Source organism: Magnolia sinica, chromosome 2 (genome assembly GCF_029962835.1).
Source record: "Magnolia sinica isolate HGM2019 chromosome 2, MsV1, whole genome shotgun sequence".
In the NCBI taxonomy this organism is placed as follows: domain Eukaryota; kingdom Viridiplantae; phylum Streptophyta; class Magnoliopsida; order Magnoliales; family Magnoliaceae; genus Magnolia; species Magnolia sinica.
In genome coordinates, this window is record NC_080574.1 from 26,626,853 (window position 1) to 26,652,598 (window position 25,746).

Sequence of the window (25,746 nt, forward strand, 5' to 3'; positions counted from 1 at the left end):
ACATATGACCACCACCTCCTCATTTTTGTGATGCATGTGTGCTTTCAGACCTCAAATCCAATCCTTGGCAGGTGACCCCACTACTAATTGTGCACATCTTCAGATAATCCAATCTTTGGCCTCTCCTCGTGGACAATTGCCGTAGGTTTTTTGAAGCATCAAATCCCCCATCCCATCAAGATTCAAGATCTTGGCCTTTTAACCAATGATCTAAATAACTGAAACATGGGCATCGCAACATGCCCACGGCCTGAGGAAACTAGTACCAGAATTCACCAAGACCATTATAAGATTATTATCATCTGCCCGGTGTGATTTTTAGGTTATGCTCCACCCACAACAGACCTAGTCAGCTATTCGGACCATTTGGAATGCCATACATTTTTAACAAGATGAAACTTTTCCTTGTTTAAGCTTTCTACATACATTTACCACATGTTTTGAAAATATCAAATATTGCAAGCCTATCAAGAAGAAAATTTGGAGACAAGGAGTCCAGGTAGAATGGTCCATTCTGAAGATGAACTTGCATCTTAGTAAGTGGGAAAGCTAGGGTCCACATCTTGGGCCCAAGACTCCAATCCCCCAATGATATCCTGGGCTAACGAAAGGCCCATCTTATGGAGGTATTGAACGGCCCTCTGGGAATCATTACCTCTCCTACAAATGACATATAGTGACACACGTGTGCCGGAATCCAGACCGCTGCCTTCTTCCTGTTCCTTCAAAGCCGAATGAATCTCCAGCAGCTTGCCCTCCAAACTTGACAGTGGAATGTTCAAGGACATGGGCAGAGCAGAAATCTTGAAATGGTGTGATGGACGTACATCAACCAATACATGGGCCTCCCCATTAGCAATTCGATCTTTGTATTCTTTGCAGCTAATTCGAGCACTCTCTGGGAGAAGGTTCAGCTTCGGAGGCACCTGCATTCAAGTAGAGGCCAAAATACAAGCAAGTTCAGAGAACTTTGACAAACTCATTCCTCTTTGATAATGACTTAAAGGGTACAAGTTCCAGCAGATTATGCTCCTTTTAGGCCTAGGAAATAACCCAGTGGAGCTTTGCTAAGCCCATACTTGTGTGCAATCAGGGTTTTAAATAGCAGTAGCATGTTGCGTAACGTTCAGTCTTCCGTGGCATGTAGCATAAATGGCGTAGTGTATAGCATAAGCTACACAATACATCTATTTTTTAATTTAAAAATATGTTAGTAAGAAAAAAAAAAGGCAAAAAAACATAAAAATGCCTAAAAGATGATTCATTTTTTCAAGCATGTTCAAGCAAGTTATTAATTATCATTTATCAAAAGCCAATCCACATGTATAAGGTCATAAATCAAATCAAATAATTGTCACATCAACAACTTTCTAAGTAAACCTCTTTAATTAATAATGCCTAATCGAAAACCACAAGTCACAACTCACAAGTATGAAAAGAAATAAAAATCCCACATGTTAAAAGAGTATGAAGTACAATAAAGATGTCATCTATACAAAGAGGGGTTTTCGAAAACCCTTTTTTTTTCTTTTAAGTTTAGTTTTAAAGGTTTCTTAGCGTGTGAGTTTCACACCAACTTTAACTGAGATCACCACCACCATCATTTTAAAGAAGGTAAACAAAGAAATGTTTGGTTTTAACTTTACATTTTAAGTTTTTAATAATGTGAGTTTTACACAATTTCTTGACAACCAAAAAATAAAAATAAAAAATGTACCAAACAGAACTTCAAAAAACAAAAAACAAACATTGCAGCATATGCTACAAACGTTACATGCCACATACATACGTTACAGGGGATTTACGCTATTTAGCTATGCTACGAGCGCTATTTGAAACAGTGTGCAATAAAAAGCTCATGTACACCATAAATGTGCCAGCATGGCATGATAGGTCCACGATCCAATCCATCTGTTAGAGAAGGCACCACTACATTGCTGCCCTCGCCCAATAATCAATTTGATCCACAGGTCAGTGGGCCACTGTTTGCAAACAGAACATACGGCTCTGAAAAACTTGGCTGAAGTTTTCTAACCCATCCAACTGTTTCCAATATTGAGACCAAATTTATTTGTGGGAAAACATGTGAATGGTCGAACCAACCTGATGGATGGATTGGATCTCGCAGCAATGTGCCATGCTGGTATGTGTGGTGTGGACATGGACCTTTACAGCACATGTGTGTGCACTTAGCAAAGCTCTAACCCAATGTATGCTAGCAAAACTGTCAATCAGAACCACCGGATAACAAGCCAAGACACGACGGTGGTGTTGCAACAGCAAAAAGAATTGACCAATAACTAGGATTATATTATGGAAATAAACGCGGAATGAAGAGAGGGGAGGCATCTATTATGATGAAATTATGGTGGGTCATGATGAAGCGTGGCATGCGCCCAGTCTACAAAAGTGGACCCATGGTTCTGAAATTGATGTCATTGATCCAATGAGACCCATCGTGGAAGGGCGTGCCCCAAAAAACATCCAAAGAGAGATCCTAGCCATCCAAAATTGGCCTTTGTTCTGGACCAGTGTTTCAAATAGCGCCCGTAGCATAGCGGTAGCATACGCTACATAGCGTAGCATGGCCGTAGCGCTACGTAGCGTCCCAAATAACGTAAATCCCCTGTAGCGTACGCTACAGGGGTCGTAGCATATGCTACAGCTACGTAGCGCGTAGCGACCGTAGCGTAAGTTACAATGTATTTTTTTCCTATTTTAGTTTTTTATTATTTTTTCACGTTTTCTTTATTTCTAATGTTGAGGAATGTGACACTTGTATTGTACTTGATACTTTTAACCTATGGGATTTTTATTTCTTTTCATAATTGTGACTTGTGGTTTCAATTAGACATTATTAATTAAAGTGGTTTGCTTAGAAAGTTGTTGATGTGATAATTATTTGATTTGGCTTATATATGTGGATTGGCTTTTGATAAATGATAACTAATAACTTTTTTGAACATGCTTATAATTGATAAAATGAATCATCTTTTAGGCATTTATATATATTTTTTTTCCTTTTTTTTTCACTATTTATTATATTTATCGTATTTTTAAATTAAAAAATAGAAGTATCGTGTAGCTTACGCTACACGCTACGTATTTACGCTACACGCTATAGAGAGCTGAGCGCTACGCATCACGCTACCGCTATTTAAAACATTGTTTTGGACAATTGTTGTATCTTTTTCCGTAGGCGTCAAATTGTTGGTTCTTGATCAAAGGATTAGGATCTTTGGGCATCCCCCCATCCACAGTGCAACCCATCAGATCAAAAGTATGGATCATCAAACTATGTGCCCTAAATGTAAAGACCAGATACACTGGGACACTGCACATCTTCATGCTACCCCAATAGAAAGGGATGGACCATCAAGCACATCACCCAGGCTACGACTGTTTATTTATTTGTTTTTTAGAGATCACACAGCTGGAATTTTACTAGCAAACAAAAGAGAAGAAAAATTAACACAGAAAACAAGGTTAGATCACAGTTGTTGTTGGTGGTGCTGGTGTTATTGTTGTTGGTGGTGGTGGTGCTGGTGGTGGTGGTGTCGTGTTGGTGCTGGTGTCGTGTTGGTGCTGGTGGTGCTGTTGCCTGTTGTGGGTGTTCATGGTGATGGTGGAGGTGGTGGTGGTGGTGTTTGCTGCTGCTGCTGTTGGTGGTGTTGGAATTATTGTTGCTATTATTATTATTATTATTAAAGGAAAGCAGCTTACCCACATCATTATTACTATTATTGTTATTGTTATTGTTATTATTTAAAGGCTACTATTATTATTATTGGTATTATTATTGTTATTCTTTAAGGCTACTATTATTATTATTAGCACTTTGGTTTCTCATGCCATATTACTTAACAAAGTTCTAATCCATACCAGACCACCAGATCATTGGCCAAATAGTATCAGGTTTTATTAAAGACATCACATACTAGATGAAACAAGTGCAACTAATGTAACATGAAACATACTTTGATCAGCTGAATTATGCACAGCCTTACTAGAACACTAATCCAAAGCAATCAAACCACAATTCGCAGCTAAAGGTCAAAGATGAATAGGAAAATATAAAATAATAAAATAAAATAAAATAAGCAAGGAACATACCACTGTTGACATTGGAGATTGAGTGAACTTCTCATAGTCAAAATCTTGGAACAGTTGGCGTGTAAATGCAGCATCTTGCCCACAAACCTCACAGTGCGAAGACCTCCCTCTAATTTTCACCTGGGCAAAATGAAACAATTTCAGCAAGAGTCCAACTGGCATTGATCTTGAAGTGAAAAAGACAATTACAGGGCTTCCACAAATTCAAACAATTTGTAGATCTAGGAATTATCCACTTGACCGGAGGATACTTATAGCATCCTTGACTGCTTAACTTTATGGAAGTGAGAGCTATGATTTGGTAATCCAGAAACTGATCCAATGGGAGCCAAGTTGAATGCCCATGGAGAGAAAATCTCCTCAATGGCATTATCCTAACCTATTCATCACTGACCTTCAAATAAAAGATTGTGGAAAAAATATACAACAGCAGGCCACATTAAATTCAAAGAAAGATAGATTGGATGGATAGGTTCGTCCAACCTGGGAGACATTTTGCCCATGATCCATCCATGGTCGATTCCACCAGATAAACGGTCAGGATCACTCAAACTATGGTCCCACTTGTGCATCAGAAACTCTAAGGACACTGCATATCCTCAGTTTGAATCATGCAATTCCTCTAAAACAAAAGCCAACCACTATGTCATTGAGACAGTCCAAATGGGAGTGATACTGGCAGTCCACAATAATTTTTCACATATTCTATCACAATTTCCATGAATCATGCAAGATAGTGATGCAATTAAAGCCAAGATTTATGTCGCTAGTTTAATTGGGACAGTGTTTAGATTATGATGATGATTTACGTAACTAGTTCAATGTTATATGCCTTGGGTAGCCAAACCTCCTGGTTTACCAAGGGATAAATTGGATTCCAACATTTAAGTCTTTGCCTAGCAGTGTTCAGCCAAGTGATACAGATTGCCATCACGCTTCACAGACATGGTCTGGGAGATAAGTGGCGTATGGTATTGTCTTTAAATGGGTCAGAGCACTGAGCACCTTAGACACGCAACCCCAGGTGTACCCCTCCCCAAGCCAGGAGGCCTTTACAAAAAGTATTCGGATTCTACGAAGAGTATGGGCTGCAAAGAACAAGTCACTCCATTGAGATGTTTGACCTTGAAGCAAGCATCCGAATCTCATCACAAGAAATGCAAAGTACCACAGCTCATTTTTCCTTTCCCTATCCAGTCTATGATAATTTCCAGTCTCCTTCAACAATAATTTCTATTGGACAAGTTGTGGAAAACAAAGAAGGCGGCCCTATTTCCAGTAGTAATTGGCCAGAATACAAGAATTTCAGCTCCCCTAGATACCTGATAATACATCCAATACCGAGTGCCCTGCCTGTTCAGAGAAAATCTTTGAAGATAGGCTTCCAAGCTCCTGCAGGACTGGTCTCCCTAGACAGCACCCTTTTCAAAATCCCACTGCATTCTCTCCTCTCCTCTCTCCAGTTTCTTGAAACATCCAAATGCTGAGATCCGGTCAAATTCTTTCAACAAGAAGACCCAACCTATTATTGCTCCTTTGATCATATGAGTAACTCCTTTAAGAGACATTTCCTCGTATTCAAGTAATCTTGTCTCTCTTTCCAGATTCCTAAATGTTGGCAAACTGCAAACAGAGTAAGATTCCAAAGGACGTTACCCATTGACTCCACTATGTTTCCTGGATCTTCCTTGACATAATGGAAGAACAAGCTACAAGAAAATTGGGAAATCCAATGCCCAAGTAGAAGACAATGCTATGTCTATTACTTGCAATGAGAATGTGTGGCTTTGAGAGCTCCATAGTGACTTGGACATTCATCTACACAGGGATAACAGCTATATGATTAGATCACATCTAATCCAGTGCTCCAATAGTGATCTGGTGCACAAAGCATATGAGGAAGATTACATTCTTCTTCTTCTTTTTTTTTTAAATTTTTTTAAGTGAGAGAATGAATGGTTATGCTCATCTACTATGAAGATTGTCAGTGTGTTTCAGTGTTCAAAATATCAGTATCGCGTTACGTATCACATCCTTTGGATATAGATACATATTATCGCACGGGATATATCGTTTGTATCGGGTAATTTATCGCACTTTTTAGGAAACATGGGGAAACATTGGGAAAATGGCTGAATTTTTCAATGGATTTTTCAATGGAACTTCAGCATTGTTAAAAAAAAATACCTTAATACACACTAGTAGATCATAACATCTCAAAAAAGAAGTGCACATAATAGGCTTCCTTTGTATATGGCCCTAAGTTATGCATTGTCTAACTGAACTAATGCAATTATATTCAAATTGAATGCATAACATTTAGAGTGTATGTGATGATCATTCCATCGAACACTCCTAAATACTTCGAAAATGGTCTCAATTGACAGCTAGTTGAAGGGAAATTTCGAGAAAAAAAATAACTTTTTATTAATTTTTTATTAAAAAATAATTTTTATTTTTCAAAAATTGACAAAGACTTGACAAATCAATAGATCAGCCCTCATACATGCTTGATTTCATGTTTGGAGTGCAAAATTGCAAGCAATTTGGGAGAAATTGGGGAATTTTTGAATTTTTCCAAATTTTCACCAAATCGGACCACCAATACTCAAATTTTGAAATTAGTGTGTATGTGATGATCCTTTCATTAAATAATCCTAAATATTTCGAAATTAGTCTCAATTGATAGCTGGTTGAAGGAAATTTTCGAAAAAAAATATAGAGAACATGAAGAACCAATGGATATCAAAATCAAAGCTCCAACTCCATTATTTTTCATGCAAAACATGAAGAACCAATGGATTTATAACCATTTGACACTGATTTAACATAATTTCAACTAAAAAAAAAGGGATCAAAAATTAAAAAATGCTCACTCGATCGAACATCTAGGATATATCGGCACTACCTGTGTTTCGTATCACAAAGGTGGGACACAAGATGTATCGTGGGATATATCGGTCGATATCGTCAATAATTAAAACATTGGTGTGTTTACCAAAGATACATGTACCTGGGATGTTAGGTGTTGTTGTCTTATGTTTTTTCTTTAGCTTTTGATAGATGGCACTTACAATTTTTATTGAAAAACTATCACTCAAAATAATAATAATAATAATAATAACTTAATGAAAAATGGAAAAAAAAAAAAAAAAAAAAAAAAAAAAAGACGGTTACAGAAGGGTAGAGGTTGACAAGAATTTATTGAAAAAGGACCAACTGCCAAAAGACTACAAAAAAGGGAAAATAAACAAGAAAACAAAAGGAACTACATCCTAAACATCGAAACAGAAATATGAAAATTGGGCAGCAGGGAGAACATTAGCTGCATGCGCCCACTCAATTACATTAGCTGCATCGCCCCACCATAAGGATGCTCCCTAGAGCACCCTAATTTGATAACCCATTGATCATTCGCCTCCCTCGGAAGCAATTCTATGGTCCTATTGACCTGAACCCTAATTTGATAACCCACTGATCATTTGCCACCCTCGGAAGCAATTATATGGTCCTATTGACCTGCGAAGCCCAAAGATCCAATCAAATGACCAGTTGTGATGATTTCGCATACACCAATTAAGCAAATCTTTCCCCAAATAATCCTTTCACTAATTGAATACCCTTAAAAAGCACTGTAGCTTTTGCTTCGTTAGATTCCTTCTCCCCCATAGGAATTTAGTAAAACACCACCCCTACCATAGATGTTCATTTAATGAATTACAGATCACAAAACTTTAACTGCTTTATTTTGTTTTGAATTTGTATACAATCCAAAAGGTTCTCTAAAATAAGACAAATCACTATTCCCAATTTTTGTTCAGCAGTATTGCAGTTCATAGTCCAATTCCGATAAAGTACCAGTTTGATCATTTGATGAAATCAGTACATGCATTCATCCATCAGCTCTGTTCCAATTGCTATTGATACATCACAAGTTGGAAATCCAGTTTATTTATTTATTTATTTTATTTTAAAGATGAAGCAATTTACTAAAACAAAAGCCAAACAAAACAGCAGAAAAAGCAAAGGAAAACAAACCACACCCCAAACCACAGAAACAACAACACACCCACCCCAGGGGACCTAAGCACCCCAAAGCCAGCAGAAGCTTATGCATGCCTAAAGCCCGTTCCAACTGCCAACTAATTTCAGTTTGGCTTGAAATTTTTAATCAGGAGAGGAAAAGTGACTATTTGATGTTCCAAGCCAACACACCCACCCAGGGGGAACCTAAGAGCACCCCCCCCCCCCCCCCCCCCAGCAGAAGCTTATGCATGACTAAAGCCTGTTCCAACGTCCAACTAATTTCGGTTTGGCTTGAAATTTTTAATCTGGAAAGGAAAAGTGACTATTTGATGTTCCAAAGCTTGATATTCATATAACTTGCACTAAAAGTACTACAAAAAACAATTAAGAAAATAAATGTATGATCTAAAACTATGATGTTAGGAAAGACATGCAAGTTTTCAAAGACTTGGAAACAAGAAAAGAAACATACGATACGAATCCGTCCTGATAAGGCATCAAAAAGAAGCATCCGTCTAGATAGGGGCTCGCCAATAGCACTCACAACCTTTATAGCCTCCAGAGCTTGGAGGCAGCCAATCACACCGGGAACTAGAAAAGGTGAAGAGACAAAACCAAAGATATAAAATTCAAGCTGATGTATGAATTGGAGAAAGAAGATATTTGAAGTCAGAAATAATGGGCAAAAGAAAGACAGAACAAGAAAGCAAGATAAGTCAACAGTTCATCTTGACTCAATTTTAGACAAAACTTAAATAAAATAGTAAGGATTAGGTTTTTTTTTTTTTTTTTTTTTTTTTTTTTTAACACACACACACACACACTCATGCCATAGTGGGATTTCACCACCTATGGATACTCAAACCCTTGACCGGGTGTTGAAACTCTTGAGAGTCTACCACCGGAGGCTCCTAAAGTTCTTTAGCTTCATTGAAATCCCAGTCTAAGCCTCATCCTCTGAAATATTACTCAATTTTTTCTTCCGATTTTTCCCTCTCTTTCACAATACATCTCTAGTATTCAGTTACAAAACAGCTAACACCACCCCACTTGGCATGACTTTTCATTTCTTCTTCTTTTTTTCTTTCCTTCCACTCCCAATTAAAGACTTACCAACTCCAAGAACTCCACTGTCAGAACATCTCTGACATGCTGTTGTTGGTGGTGGAGCTGGAAATAGGCATCGGTAGCATGGACCTCCATCATAATTGTAGACAGTGAGCTGTACAACAAATTTGGAGATGCAATCATGGAAGGGGCATTTTGATAATAAATTTGAAAAATCTGAATGCATTCAAAAGATTATACAATTTCTTAAAGCTCCAAATCAATGTAATAAAGGAACTTATGCGTTTAAAGATTTAAAAGTGGAAAGCAATGCATCTCAACAAAATACTTCAAAACTTGTAACTACAGCTGGAAAGTATACCTGCCCTTCCAATCCCAGTGCTGCACCTGACACGAGAGGCTACAAAGTCAAACATGGACAAGGTCAGACAACTACTTGCAGCGTGTGAAGCTCAAATCAGAACTTTTTTTTTCAATGTACAGTTTTGCAGACAGACAGTAAGAACTAAATGATCAAATAATTTGTTTGTAAACTTTATTTGATGGGTTGAAACAAAATGTTTGTAACAAGTGCTGCAAGCAGGAAAACACAAACACACACACACGGCCATACAAGATGGGACTGCCTTGGCATGTGAATGGTGCCAATGTGTGCCTCTCCCATATATGAGGAAGCGATTCACACAGCCATTAGAGTGGAGAGATTAAAGTCAGAGTTTAAAAAGCAAATATAAGGTTTTAAGTTTGTAACAGCAAACACCAAGATTCACAAGATTACAGAAATGGGACCTGAAAAACTAAAGTGGACAAGACAGTTTCTAAAAGAAATATACATTAGAAAATCAAATTAGGAAAAAAAAAAAAAAAAAAAAGGACCTAGCCCATAAATACAGAAGATGGAACTGTCTTGGCATGTGACTGGTATCAATGCATGCCTCTGCCATACCCGAGAAGTGGTTCATGCAGCCATTAGCAATTAGAATGGAGAAGTTAAAGTCAGAGAACGCAACGCAAATTTAAGGTTATAAGTTTGTAACACGAAACACCTACATTCACATGATTACATAATTCGGCACCTGAAAAATAGAATGTACAAACAGCTTCAAAAAGAAATATACATAAGAAAACAAATTAGGGGGAAAAAAACACTAGCAGATAGCCATGCAAGATGGGACCGCTTTGAATGTGAATGGTGTCAATATGTGCCTCTGCCATATAAGAGGAAGTGGTTCAAGCAGCCATTAGAATGGAGAGATTAGGGTCAGAGAATACAAAGCAAATATAAGGTTGTGAGTTTTAATACTAAACACCTACATTCACGTGATTACATAAACAGGCACCTGAAAAAATAAAATGGACAAACAGCTTCTAAAAGATATAGACATTAGAAAATCAAATTATATACAATGAAGCAATTGACAGGGATGTTCCCTTGGGCTGTATCATTCATGAGTTCTAGCTCTTTTCAATGGAGCAAATCTAGCTTGCCACATAGCATTCAGTGTAAAGTAAAAGCATCCAAAATGCCCTTCCGGAAAGTATGTTGTGCCTGGTAGTGTTTTCTTAACAAAAACTCAGTGGGCGCACATTTCCAAAAGAGGCATGCATAATGCAATATTGAAATTACACCTTCAGATAACCATAAAATTTAGGGCGTGTTTGATTTTCCAATTCCCAGGGAAATGCCCCGTGAATGGTAATAAATATTTCCCTCCTTAATTGCCACACTCTTCCCCATAATTGATTTGACAGCTTACTTTTTCGGTGTAAAAATGGCAAATATTGTGAAATATTTGTGGGTCCCACCATGATGCATATCATATATCTACACCATTCATCCATTATGTCAGATGAATTTATGATATAAGCCAAAAAATGAGGCATATCCAAAGCTCAAGTGGACCACGCCATAGAAAAATGTGAATTAAATACTTACCGTTAAAAACTTCCCGGGACCATTGTTTCTTTTGGTATGGGCCAGTTGAGTGTTGGATCTAACTCATTTTTCTTCTCATATCTCAAAATGTTGTGATAAAATGGATGGACAGAACAGATATACTATATACATCAAGATGGGGTCCTAAAATGGCTACTACTACTTTTGAACCGGTTTCCAAGAAATGAAATTCCCATGAATATTCAAACAGGTGAAATGGTAATAATCACCCATTTCCAGGGTATTTACCGTTTCCGGGAGAAACGATAAAAATCAAACAGGCCCTGAGTGATTCTCAAAACTAACTTGGAAATGCATATATAAATGCTCTAAAAGAACTGAAAAATAACAAGTAGACTCCATTATAATCAAGCATCAACCTACGTTTCAGGTTAAACATTCCAATACTGTTTGCAGAAACATTCCGTCAAATAACCAAATCATTACGTTAATGTCCATATCTACATAACAGATGTAATTTACCTTTCCTAACACAACACAGCAGTCACTAATCATGTACCGGCTTGGAGCATTGTCTGTTGCATCTATCACTACATCATATCTGCAACAATGCAAGGAGTCTTAGAAAGCATATAATTGAAGCTCTACTGTCAAATGACCTTTTTTTGGGAACAAGATCAATTGAACTTTATTTATCTGTGAGAAAAATACTTGCTCACTATATCCAAAGCATTGGCTGGCCGCAAAGCTTCTCTGTGCTCCACTATTTGAATGGTGGAGTTAATCCTGCAATTATGTAATTCTATCAGGTAGAAGTCATAAAAGAATGATAGAATAAACAATTCCCAGGAATTCTTAATTATGCAGAAAGCTGTAATTATTTGTTTGGTGGTGGCAAATACGAATAGTTATTGCAACTTAAGATCACTTATATTTCATGGAACCAACTAGATGATGCAGAAAAAGAAAAGAGAACCAAAAAAAAAAAAAAAAACAATTATAACATACGCACGACAAGCAGCAGCAGCAGATTTCACTTTTGACTGCCCAATGTATGCTTCAGTATGGATAATCTGAGTTACGATATCAAAAATCAGCTGAAGGCCAGAAAGTATCATTGGTATAACTGAATAAACAGTGGTAGGTGATATAGAAACGTTAAAAACAAAAGAAAAGAATTGAAAAAAAAAAAAAAAAGAGCATAGAGAAATGGTGGAATCCAGAGGAAGGAATAACTTGGAAGAGCTGAATTTAGAATTGCATGATGCTCAATCACAAGAAACAGCATTTTTGTTTGTCCAACCAACAGTACAGGTGGGATCCACATTTCCTTAACATGAGCCATTGATCTGGCAGGCCTGGTTATTGGACTCACCATGCCTCATTATATTCTTTATCAAAAGATAATTGCCATCTTATGGAAAATGGAGAAATATAAGTAACCAATCACCTACATTTCACGGGTGAGTCCCAATCAGACAGTATCACCTCAAGGGGTGCCTTGGGCATAGGGTAAAACCAATGACCTGCACCACGGGGGTTATTTGAACAATTTGGATCGTGAATATGTGCAGTCTGCATAATTAGTTTGTTCTGCCAAGCAAATGATCAATCAAAGAATAGTATATTTCCCCTGGGTAATGTGCTCTATATCAGTGATCTTTTCAAGAAGTACACAGGGAAGCAAATGATTCAAGTAACTTCTTGCAAAAGTAAAAATTCCTAGAGTCAATAGCAATAAGGTTGTTATTCCACTATTGAAATCCTGTGTCATGATTATACTTTTATGTTCTCTCACTTCCATCAATGAAATCTATTAATGATTTAAAAGAAGTAGAATTGAAAGTGAAGTTGCAAGTAAAAAAGCACAATTCATATACACACACCTGTCGATGTAGATTATTTAGCTCGACAACATCATTGTCAACAATACCTAAGCAGCCTGAGAAGAGAAAATACATAATCAGTCTAAACAAATGCAGCATAAAGCAAAATACCATAGTTATTGTAACAAAAATAAAGAGCAAGTACCAAAAAATTATAGTTACTGTAAGTGATGAAAGTTAATTCATGGATAAGCAAAAGCATTAATCAATCTAAACAAATGCAGCATAAAGCCAAAGATCCTGACATTGAAATCAAGACATGATTATCATGCTATTGAATGTTCAGCAGAAAAAGTTCTTGAATTTATATCAGAAGAATGGTCTGAGACTTCACCTGAAAATAGCAAAAGTTGACTAAGAAATTGAATGGGCTGTGGAATCACATTGTTGCAAAGAACGACAAAATTAATCTAGAACTCTAAACGAAAGCTTGGATACTGTATGGATATACCAAATAGCAAGTGAAAACAGATAGGCATCTGCTTCAGTATTGATTTAAGAAGGCGACTAAATGCCAATGTGCATAATGGTAACACCATCTATGTCTTGATTTTCACCCCAAATCAAGGGTTGATTTATCTCACTTTGGATTTGGAAGGAAATCAAATGCCCAAATAAAAAGTCCCGGTACATCAATGTGTACCCTTGGTTACTAAAGAAGATTAAGAAACCATCACCATCACCCAAGCCTTATCCCAGCTAACAGGGGTCAGTTACACAAATCATGTTCCGCCATTCGACTCTATGAAGGACCATATCCTTAGTTTAAAAAAGATTATTAAGAAGTACGAAAAAGGGGGGAGGAAAAAAAAAAAGAAGAAGTGAACTTCCACAAAAGATGCTCAAGTTACTGTTGATAAATATCTATAGATTAGGCTTTTCTGTGCATTACCAACACCGCAAGCTGCGAGATACAGTAAAGCAGGCGAGCCCAGACCTCCAGCTCCAACCACCAAAATGGAAGATTTCAAGAGAGATGACTGCCCTACAATCAACCAAGATGAATTGCTCAAACCATTAAAATTTTGGGAGTACTAAAAAAAGGCACATACTTCATATGTAATATAAAAAATGAATAAATAAATTCTTTGATGCTCTATCTGATGATTCCATGCACACGACCACCAAACATACAGACGTATCTATATCCAAACCAGCAAACCTCTAGGCCCCTCCTATGGCAAACCATCAAAATCATATTAGTTTGCTGATCCAAACCCTGATTGATGGATATTTGTTCAATGAATTTGGACCATCAACTATTTTCAACTTGAAACATCAATTCAATGGCTACCAGTTAGCACCATCCAACCAAATTTGATAATTGGGCTATGAACCATCTATAGTGGGGCTTGCTGTTTGGACAGTTAGAATAGAGTTACATGGATGCCACGTCGTATGGTGACCATGCCATACTAATTTGATGCAGGACATGGAAAATTAAATATGATATGTGAGATCTCAAGCTTTAGATCATACTAATTCAAAACAATCTATATTAATTCAACATCCTACACAAAAGCTCAAACATTCAAGTAAAGGGGAATCTGCACAGGTCCAGGCCTACACAGGTTAAGGCTGGATCTGTTAAAATTATAAACTAAATGATGCTCAAAGAAAAGCAGTAATCATCCACACATGCACAGCAATCAGTTCCTAATCCAAGGAATTCACCAATTTCAATTCAAGCAACCCTATGGTGAGAAAAAGGGCAAACAAATTAAGGATAATGCAATCTAAGGTTAAAGTTTATGAAAAACTGGTATGAGAGGGTAAAATAAAAAGAAAACCTGAACCGAAAACAGTTCCCGTGCGCGGACAGCAACAATGGCCCAGACGCACGTGCGTGTGATCACGGCCGCACATGTGTGGGGCCCACCATTCAGAAAAAGGCCACCTTGGCCCTGGTCGGCCAGGGATGGACTCCAAAACCCCCAAATCTCAGCTCGATCCGATGCACGGTTTGTGCGTGGTGCTTCGCTGAAGTTTCAGCCCTCCTACAGAGGCAGATTCTGGAAATCTACTATAAAGAAAAAGGCGGCTGCAACTATTGATGGATTTGCAGATGGAATGTTTGTAGGAGAAAAGAAATATGGATGGAAGAAGATGGGGGCGAATCGAGATAGATGTAGCTTCTTACCACGGTAGTTAACCCTTCGAAGAAGGGAGGGCTTCGTACCCAATTAGGCTTCATAATTCAGAGTATAGGAAAACGCAAAATTTTTATTAATCTTCAATGAATCAAAAGAACTACAAGGGGTGCCTATTTATAGGAAAACCTTATACCCCAAAACTCGCGCCATGTGGGCAATCTATTAGTTGGCGATGAAGTAAACTAAAATAAAAACCAAACAAAGAAATCTAAAACATTCATAATGTTCTAAATAATAACAATAAGCAAAACCTAAAATATGAAATCAATCAACTAGTGGGCTACGATCATGAGATCGCATGGTGGGCTTTTCTTGATTGTCGGGCCCACTCTTTTGAATCAAAACCCCGTCTCCTAACTAGGAGGCCCTCCCTGGACGTCGTCATCGATCCAAATCAACAGTGGGGTCCTCCTTCTAGCGTATGTGCGTAGGGGGCAGCGTGCGTGCACATGTGCGCATGATGTCCCCATCAATTCTCCCCGGCTGCGAAGATTTTGCCACTGGCGAAATAAAACTCCTGAACCGCTCCAGGATATCAGGATCAAGTCTCTGAAGCTCCTCCTCAGTGAGCCATGTGTTGTCTGAAGCTGGGTGATGCAGGACATGAAATTTAAATATGATATGCAAGATTTCAGGCTTAGATCATACCAATTCAGAAACAATTACACAAATTCTACATCCCACATGAAAATCCAAACATTCAATCAAAGGGAAATCTATGCGGGTCCAGGCCTACACGGCCTAGGACTGGACCAATAAAAATTATAAGCCAAACAATCTCAAAGGGAAATAGAAATCAACCACTCATGCATAGCAAACAGTCCCTAATCCAAGGAATTCCCCAATCTCAATTCAAGGAACCCTAGGGTGAAAAAAATAGGTAAATAAATTAGAACTAATGCAAACTAAGGCTAGGGTTTAAGAAATAGGAATGAAAAGAAGAAAACCTGACCCGGAGAAAGCTTCTGCGCCCAGATGGTGACCCGAGGCTAATGCACGTGCGCGGGTGGGTTAGCCGCACGTGTGATGGAAGCCCGTCTCCCCAAAGTGACACCTAGGCCTTGGTAGGCTAGGGAAGACCTCCAATCCCTCCAAGTTCGACGACGATTCGACATAAGGTCGAGACGTAGTGTTCCGCCGAAGTTTCAGCCCTCCTATAAGTCGAGATTTTGGAAACTGCCTATAGGGGAATGAATAGCTGCAAAGGCTAGGAAATTCAAAGCAATAATGATGATAGAATATGAGATATTTAGATAGGAGAGGATAGGGACGGATGGAGATAGATGTGGCTTCACACCACGTAGTTAACCCTTCAAAAAGGGAGGGCTTCGCACCCACTTTTTAATTCTTCCAAAATTCACTAAGAGAGCAAAAAAATAAAGCAGGAATTTTTATTAAGCTTGAATTAATCAAAAGAACTACAAGGGGTGCCTATTTATAGGAAAAATTCTATACCCCTAAACTCGCGCCATGTGCGCAACCTATTACTTGGCGATGAAGTAAACTAAAATAAAAATCAAACAAAGAAATCCAAAGCGTTCATGATATTCTAAATAATAACAATAAGCAAAACCTCAAATATGAAATCAATCTGACTAGTGGGCCACGATCATGAGATCTCATAATGGGCTTTCCTTGACTAACGGGCCCACTCTTTTGAATCAAAACTTCATCTTCTAGCTAAGAGGCCCTCTCTAGATATCGTCATCGATCCAAATCGACGGTGGAGCCCTCCTTCTGGCGTACGAGCGTAGGAGGGTGGTGTGCGTGCACGTGTGGATGGCGTGCGCGAGATGTCCCCATCACTGGGCGTGACTTCCATTTAATCAGGTACTTCTGAAACCCGTCGTCCGACGTTGAAACTATCTGATGGTCCAGAATATCCTTTATTTCCTCTCTAGGTATGTGAAGGTTGGGTATGTGAGGCAGAGGTTGGAAAGAAAAGTCAGGAAGTGTAGGTATGGGAGGTAGAGGCTGGAAAAATGGATCGGGACGGGTAGGCATGGGAGGTAGAGGCTGAAAAAATGGGTCGGGACGGGTAAGTATGGGACGTAGAGGCTGAGAAAATGGGTCGGGAATGGTAGGCATGGAAAGTAGAGGTTGGAAGAAAGGTCAGGAAGAGTAAGTATGGAAGGTAGAGGTTGGGAAAATGGGTCGAGAAGGGGCCATGGTTCAAGGGATAAATATGGGGAATTAGGATGGGTGGGCGAAGGGCCGAACAAAGTATGTCCCCTGAAAAGTAACTAGATCCTCCACATCAAATGTGAAACTAATTCCTATGAAAGGTGGAAAATCTACCTGATACACATTGAGACCGTTTCGTTTTATAATTTTGAAGGGTCCAGCGCTACGCGCGTGTAACTTACGAACGGCCCCCGGAAGGTACCGCTCGGGCCTGATGCGGACCATCACAAAGTCCCCAATATTGAATTCTTTGAAACGTTTATGCTGGTTTGTAGAAAATTTGTAATGTTCATTACTAGTAGTGATCTTCTGCCTGATTTATTGATGTCATGAATGAATGTGATGCGCAAAAGACTCTGCAGGCTCTGACACCCTATGGGACAGTGACATAGGAACAAGATCAATACGTTTCCCAGGTTTATAAACAGTAACGACTTCATAAGGACTTAGACCTGTGAACCTATCGACAGAACTATTAAACACAAACTTGACTGTAGGTATTATGGTATCCCATGTTCTGGTGTACTCTATATCCCTCTTAGGGGGAGACTCATCCGGTAGATCATCAAGAAAAACATCACGAAACTCATCCTCTACCGGAATGGCCTCAGTGGGTAACTCTACACTAGCCTCTAGTGCACTCTCTTCAGTTACAAGGCCGCACATGTTGTACCCCTCAAAATAGTGGTCTTGATGTCCCTCATGGGGTGGGTGCACAGGTGCACGCCCATAACTGATTCCTTGACCAACTTCATTCATTGGCCTATCCTCCAGGCCACCTACCTGAGATTGGACATTTACCCCAATAGTGGGGTTTATCCTGGCAATGGTCTTTAATCGGGTAATGCGCACATCAAGTTGTTCAAAGCATTGGTCCATTTCCAAGCGCTTATCCAAAGACTCGATCTGCTGGGACAACTTGTTTAGTGACTCTAGCAGTTGTTCCATACTTAGTGTAGGGTGCAAACCGAAGCCACGACCCGTAAGTGTGGGCATCCACTGACTCACTCAACCTAAGAACCTTCTACAGCGACTATATGCATTTAAAAGAAACTAAATGAACCTATGAGACTCTATATGAAGGAAAATACATACCGTTACTAAAATTCAGCAATATAGTTGTCAAAAGGAGGGAATAACAGAAAGTTACAACAATGTGAATTGCTAACTTCCTATTAAGCAGAAATTTCAGCAACTAATACTAGTAAATATAGGTTTCTAAACAGCTATATATGATGAACTGAATGCATGATAGACTCAAACAGACTAACCCTAAACATGCAATGTATTCCCTCATAAGAACCCTAAGCTTTAATACCAAATTTGATGCAAGACATGGAAAATTAAATATGATATGCGAGATCTCAGGCTTTAGATCATACTAATTCAAAACAATCCCCATTAATTCCACAACCCACACAAAAGCTCAAACATTCAAGTAAAGGGGAATCTGCACGGGTCCAGGCCTACACAGGTTAGGGCTGGATCTGTTAAAATTATAAACCAAACGATGCTTAAAGATAAGCAGTAATCATCCACACATGCACAGCAATCAGTCCCTAATCCAAGGGATTCACCAATTTCAATTCAAGGAACCCTATGATGAGAAAAAGGGCAAACAAATTAAGGATAATGCAATCTCGGGTTAGAGTTTATGAAAAACTGGTATGAGAGGGTAAAATAAGAAGAAAACCTGAACCGGAAGACAGTTCTCGTACGCGGACAGCAACAATGGCACAGACGCATGTGTGTGGGGCTCACTATTCAAAAAAAGGTCACCTTGGCCCTGGTCGGCCGGGGATGGACTCCAAAACTCCCAAATCTTAGCTCGATCCAATGCACGGTTTGTGCGTGGTGCTCCGCCGAAGTTTCAGCCCTCCTGCAGGGCCAGATTCTGAAAATCTGCATTAAAGAGAAAGACGGCTGCAACTATTGATAGATTTGCAAATGGAATGCTTGCAGGAGAAGAGAAAGATGGATGAAAGAAGGTGGGGGCGAATCGGGATAAATGTGGTTTCGCGTTATGGTAGTTAACCCTTCGAAAAAGGGAGAGTTTTGCACCCAATTAGGCTTCACAACTCAGAGAGTAGGAAAACGCAGAATTTTTATTAATCTTCAATGAATTAAAAGAACTACAAGGGGTGCCTATTTATAGGAAAACCATTACCCCAAAACTCGCGCCATGTGCGCAACCTATTACTTGGCGATGAAGTAAACTAAAATAAAAATTAAACAAAGAAATCTAAAGCGTTCATGATATTCTAAATAATAACAATAAGTAAAACCTAAAATATAAAATCAATTCAACTAGTGGGCTACGATCATGAGATCCCATGGTGGGCTTTTCTTGATTGTCGGGCCCATTCTTTTGAATCAAAACTTCGTTTCCTAACTAGGAGGCCCTTCCTGGACGTTGTCATCGATCCAGATCGACGGTGGGGTCCTCCTTCTTCTGGCGTACGTGCGTAGGGGGCGGCGTACGTGCGCGTGTGCGCGTGATGTCCCCATCATAATTCCTCAGTCAACTTTAAGATAATAAAATAGGTAAAAGGGAACCTATACGATACTCAGGCATATGTTACCCAAATTAAGCCATCTAAATTGTGGAACCCACTGTCACTAAGCCACAATCCCAAACTCAGCTTGGTTGAACAATCTTAACCCCTGATTCACAGACACTCGTTTGTTGAAATGGGACCATTAGATTTTTTTTTTCATTTTTCAATCGTCCAATAAATGTCCACCAATCCAATGTTCAGATAATCAAAAAAGCGTAATTTCTAGCTCATGATACGCCTAGACAATCTAATTTTACTTACTCCCATACCACATGTGCAATTTCTAAGTAATTTCTGAGTGCCAGTGTATCATCCATCACACTTGCCCAGAGTATGAAAGTTTTTCTCTAGGTAAAACTACATCAATCTACTTATACATCAAAACCCAATTTTCAGCATTGAATCAAGATGGGCAGTCGACTATGAGTGCACTAATGAGTGCACTGAGGGGTTGTTTGGATGGTGATAAATGGTTTTGTCACACCCCAGAATCCGAGTACCCAAGTAGGGCTACTCAACACCCAAATTCCAAGCATGTGATCTAAAATTAATATATTATCAATAATGCACAAGTAGATACTCAATTTCACATGGCTATGTACATTCAAATTAAAGGAAGATAACTATTAATTCCAAAGTTAATTAAAGAACATTGTACCATACCATATACAACTTAAGCGGCTATTTAAACTAAATCACTTAACTTATTACATTAACATTTGAAATTTCAAACTAAACATAATAACAATGCAAACTAATAATAAAGGTCCGCCTGCTCGAAATCATCTAACTTGGCACCTTTATGGTTTAAATTAACATGAATATAACAACTCAGTAGGATCGGCTCATACACAAATATGAAGTTTCTAGATTTCACATATGTCATTAAGTGATATATTTGAAACAAAAGTAGACAACATAGTTTATGATAACATCCAAGTACAAGAAATGCAAAGATGATATGCATGCGATACTATCAGTGAATCCACAAATAATCAAATAAACGTTTATTATTAATTACAACACCATACTCAGTGTATGGCCACATTGCATTAACGCCCACGCACCGGTACCTCGTGGTGAGGGACCCATTTATATGTTAGTTGGTCAGACTACTACTCCAGTTGGGTGATCGTGTCCCTTGGGTGAAATACCCTAAAGCCAGTAAGTAGGGCAATCATGTCTCTTAGGGGAAAGACCTTAAAACCCGTTGGATCATTCGGAATCTCCTTTGTGTATGGCGTACGAGTGCAATCGTGTGCATGAACATACGTCAGAAGTACAACTAGAGCAGTAGTCTGACTAGCTAACGTATAAATGGGTTCCTCACTATGAGGTACCAGTGCGTGGGCATCAATACAACATAGTCTTACACTGAGTACGGTGTTGTAATTAATGATAAACGTTTATTGATTATTCATATGAATTCATGGATAGTATCGCATGCATATCATCTTTGAATTCCTTATACTCGATGTTACCATGAACTATTTTGTCTACTTTTGTTTCAAATATATCACTTAATGACATATGTGAAATCTAGAAACTTTATATTTGTGTATGACATGATCATACTGAGTTGTTGTATTCATATTAATTTAAATCATACAGGTGCCAAGTTGGATGATTTCGAGCAAGCGGGCCTTTATTATTAGTTTGCATTGTTATTAGGTTTAGTTTGAAATTTCAAATGTTAATATAATAATTTAAGTGATTTAATTTAAACAGCCGCTTAAGTTGTAGATGGTATCGTACAACGTTCTTTAATTAACTTTGGAATTAGTAGTTATCTTCATTTAATTTAAATGTACATAGCCTTGTGAAATTGAGTATCTACTTATACATTTTTATAATATATTAATTTTAGATCACGTGCTTGGAATTTGGGTATTGAGTAGCCCTACTCGGGTACCCAGATTCTAGGGCATAATAGGTTTACATTGTAAATGACTTACTAGTAAATCACTTACAAGCTGTAAATGACTTACAGCTTGTCTGTTTGGCTTTAAGTTGTAAATGGTTGTAGATGATTTACTAGTAAATCATTTACAGTGTTTGGATAGCCTGTAAATGGTTTATATCCTATAATTGTATATTCACAGTTGAGATAGTTTAAAGAAGTAATTTAGCAAATAACATTCAAATTGCATATAAAAGTGGACTTTAAAGTGGATCATTGAGTTAAGCCCATCTTAGTAAAGCTTAGGGTTAGTCCTCACATAAAACCAAGTAGTAGGTGAGCCATAGAAGTGGGCCCGTGAATTCAAATGCTATGTTATGAGGCTAAACAACTTAATATAACCATAAATATACTCAAATAAGAATATTAAAAACATGTCTTTATAAATCTAAATACCCCAACCAAATACACATTTAGTAAATAAATCTACTGCCAAATGGTCATCTCCAACCATTCGGCTCTAAGCTCAGGTTCAATATCCACACCATCCATCCATTTCTCCAGCCCATTTTAGGACAGGGCCCAAAAAACTATGCAAATCCAAATCTCAGGTGGACCGCACTGCAGGAAACAGTGGTGGTTGAGTGCCTCACCATTAAAAATTCCAAAGGGCCCATTGTAAGGTTTTCCTAACGTTTATTTACAATCCAACCCGTTGATAATGTCAAGAAAATTTGGATGAAGGGAAAATACAAATATCAGCTTGATCCAAAAACTTTTGTGGCCCACAAAAAGTTTTTAATGGTCATTTATCACTGTTTTTAGTGGTATGGTCCACCTGAGATTTGGATCATCTTAAGGTTTGGGATCGAGTCCTAACATGAGATGGAAAAACAGATGGATGGCGTGGATATACAAAAAGTACATCAAGGTGGGCCCCACACGGTTAGGGAATACCCACTAAGGGCCCGTTTGGCCGGGTGGATTTGAAGGGATTGAATGGTATTAGGGTGGATGGCATGGATTTCTAGATAATGATGGTGTTGTCAGTGGATTGTCTTGAGATCCATGGGATTGCTATATCCCTGGATTGCTATATCCCGTCTTTTTGGCATGCCCGGCCAATCCCAGGATTAAACCTTCTCATCCCTTCCAATCCCTTGAACCAAACACGTCCCAGGCAAATTTGAACGGATTAGGGTGGATTGGATGGGATTTAAAGGTAATGATGGTGTTGTCAGTGGATTGTCTTAAGATCCATGGGATTGGGATCAGATCACCGACTCTGTTTGGCACGCCCGGCCAATCCCGGGATTTAACTTCCAATCCGACCGGCCAAACGGGCCCTAAAGGTGTTACCCGGGTAACAGCTAATCCCCTCCCCTCTTTTTACAGGGTGCTTTACCACATCATGAAAGACAAGAGAGAGAGAGAGAGAGAGAGAGAGAGAGAGAGAGAGAGAAGGGAAGATCTCTGGCGGACAGAGAGAGAGTTGTTGGAGAGCTGTTGCCATTGGCGGGGAGAGAGAGGGTGGGAGGGCAAGAGATTGTGAGATTGCAGAGAAAGAGAGAAGAGCTGTTGGAGTTGTAGGATGCACCGAACAAAGGCAGGTGCGTATCTCCTGTATAGCCTCGGATTTCAAAAATAGAGCCATTGGAGGCTCTTTGCTAGTACATGAAATCTTACCTTTTTGGTAGTAAATGAAAAGGGAGGAAAGGTGGTAAATGATTTACAAGCATTTTAGGGCATCCAAACGCAAATCATTTACAACTTGCCCCATTTACCACCATCCATATATGAAATTGGAAATTCGAACGATTGTTGAATTCTACTGAAGCGGCATGAATTCCATTCGAAGTCTCTTTCATAACTAAAACAACTAACCTTCGACTCCAAAAGAAGGAAGGAGGAGCTGGCGACTATATCGGTAGATCGCTGCAGGCGTTAGGCTATTGTCGTTGGATTTCGGAGGAGAAGGATGATCGCTCTCTTTCGCTACGATCTCGTCCAATTGGGACTGAAGAAGAGATATACGGCTCTCGATGACGTTCTTCTCTGCCTTCAGCCTCTCGATCTCTCGGATGATGGCACTGGACGAATCCCCGCCGTTGGATGTCATCCTTCGGCCGTATGTAAGAAGGATGATCAGAACTTTTTTCTTTCTCTCTCCTGATTTTCTCTGCCTGTAAAACAAGAAATGCTTGTGGACCTGTAGGATACTGGAAGATGAAAACGGCAGTAGGGTTTTAGAAGGGGATGAAACTGTATGATCCTTGGGTCGAGGACGTGCACGCTCCAGAGCGATCGATTTTGTAGGAGTGGGCCCATCAATCGGGAATCTGGACGGTTGATGGGGAAACGGATAGCGTAGTGAGTACGCTAAGCGTACAAGCAAACTCTGTGGAGATCACTGTAATTTATATGTATTTTATCTGCACCGTTCATCTATTTTATCTTATATTTTTAGAGGTTGAGGCCAAAAAATAAGCATATCTAAAGCTCAAGCCTACCGCCCCATAGGAAAGTGTGAATTGACCATCCACCGTTGAAAGATTACAGGGGCTACAGAAGTTTAATATCGAGCTGATATTTGTGTTTTCCTGCGTCTTTCTGCGTGGTCTCATTAATAGATTAGATGACAAATAAGTATTACTCTGAACCCTAAGAAGGTTCTAAGTGTGAAAATCATTATTACTTTTGTTTCCTGTGGTGGTGGATCCACCTCAGATCTGGATATGCTTCGATTTTGGACTAACCCTTCGAATAATCTTTAAAAACCTATCGGCGGTGTGAATAAACAACATACATTAATGTTGCCCAAAAGAGTTTATTCAGTACAATAAGGCTTCGGTTCATAGGACCTCATATAGGTAACAATTAGAAGCAAATCGGCGGTGGCCCCACGCCCTAGAAGTTTCTGTATTGGGAAACTATGTGGGGTCCACGGAGATAGCAGTGATAAATTCATGGATATAAAATTCAACTGGACCATGCCACAAGAAATAGCAGGGATTGAATGTGTATCATTGAAAAAAAAATTTATCCTGGTGGGAATAACTTCGAAAACCTTTTAGATGCCATATAAACATCATGGTCAGCTCCACGGAGGTTTCATCCTTGGATGTCTCCATTCTCACGTTTCCTGTGACCATTGCATACATGTTACATTGTGAGCTTAAGAGCCCGATGGGCGAGTAGATTTCTGACAGGCATCAGTTTTGATCTTCGCTTAGCTTCTGGCCGAGAGAAGACTAGGTGAGACCCCGGCCTCACCCAACCCAAGACTGTGCGGCTCTTATCGTGGGATTACCGTGGGGCCCACCTTAATGTATGTATTATACATCCACATTGTTAATCTGATTTCACAAGTCATTTTAGAGCATTATACAAAAATAAGCATATGCAATTACCATATAGACCATGCCATAAGAAATTATGTTGACTGATCTATCATTAAAAACTTCTTAGGCCTCAGCTTAATGTTTTCGTGGTGTTTATTTAACATCCAATCTGTTGATAAGGTCACATAAGCTTGATACAAAAGTTTCCTGGCCCATTAATGGTCAATCACTGCTCTTTTCTATGGTATGGTCCACCTTATAATTGGATCTGATTGATGTCTTGGGATAATGCCCTAAAATTATCTACAAAAACAGATGGACGGCGTGGATACATAATGCCCACATCCAAGGTGGCCCCTCATGATGGACTCTCCACTTCAAAGTTGGGCCCCACGTGATGTGGACCCCACATGTTGGATAGCCAACATTGAAGGTGAGCCTCACAAGGTGTCCGGTCCACATTAAAGGTAGCCCCACGTGATGCATGGACCAATGCGGATGCGACTGTGCAAGTCTGACTAGGCAGGGCCATGCGGAGGGTGTACCTACAGGCTACAACTAACCAAGCACCACGTAGAGGAGAACGTGCATCAGATCCACCCCGTCCATGAAGTGCTGCA

General features: G+C 39.1%; 1 protein-coding gene across 1 annotated transcript; it reads right to left on the reverse strand.

Annotated features, from left to right (window-relative positions):
- Nucleotides 1–356: 356 nt before the first annotated feature.
- LOC131236766 (adenylyltransferase and sulfurtransferase MOCS3) lies at nucleotides 357–24,112 on the reverse strand. The gene is made up of 11 exons (XM_058234189.1): nucleotides 23,670–24,112; nucleotides 13,883–13,975; nucleotides 12,991–13,046; nucleotides 12,113–12,177; nucleotides 11,816–11,890; nucleotides 11,627–11,705; nucleotides 9,569–9,607; nucleotides 9,253–9,361; nucleotides 8,612–8,730; nucleotides 4,114–4,233; nucleotides 357–926 (listed from the first exon to the last, which is right to left on the reverse strand). The coding sequence occupies exons 1-11, from the start codon at nucleotides 23,902–23,904 to the stop codon at nucleotides 534–536; spliced, it is 1,383 nt and encodes a 460-aa protein (XP_058090172.1). The 5' UTR covers nucleotides 23,905–24,112; the 3' UTR covers nucleotides 357–533.
- Nucleotides 24,113–25,746: the final 1,634 nt, after the last annotated feature.

Coding starts and splice junctions, on each gene's coding strand:
- LOC131236766 (XM_058234189.1), bottom strand. CDS start 23,904: ATGACATCCAACGGCGGGGATTCGTCCAGTGCCATCATCCGAGAGATC. Junction 13,976..23,669: donor TCCTTCTTTTGGAGTCGAAG/GTTAGTTGTTTT, acceptor GGTTGATTGTAG/GGCAGTCATCTCTCTTGAAA. Junction 12,178..12,990: donor TAAATAATCTACATCGACAG/GTGTGTGTATAT, acceptor ATCGTAACTCAG/ATTATCCATACTGAAGCATA.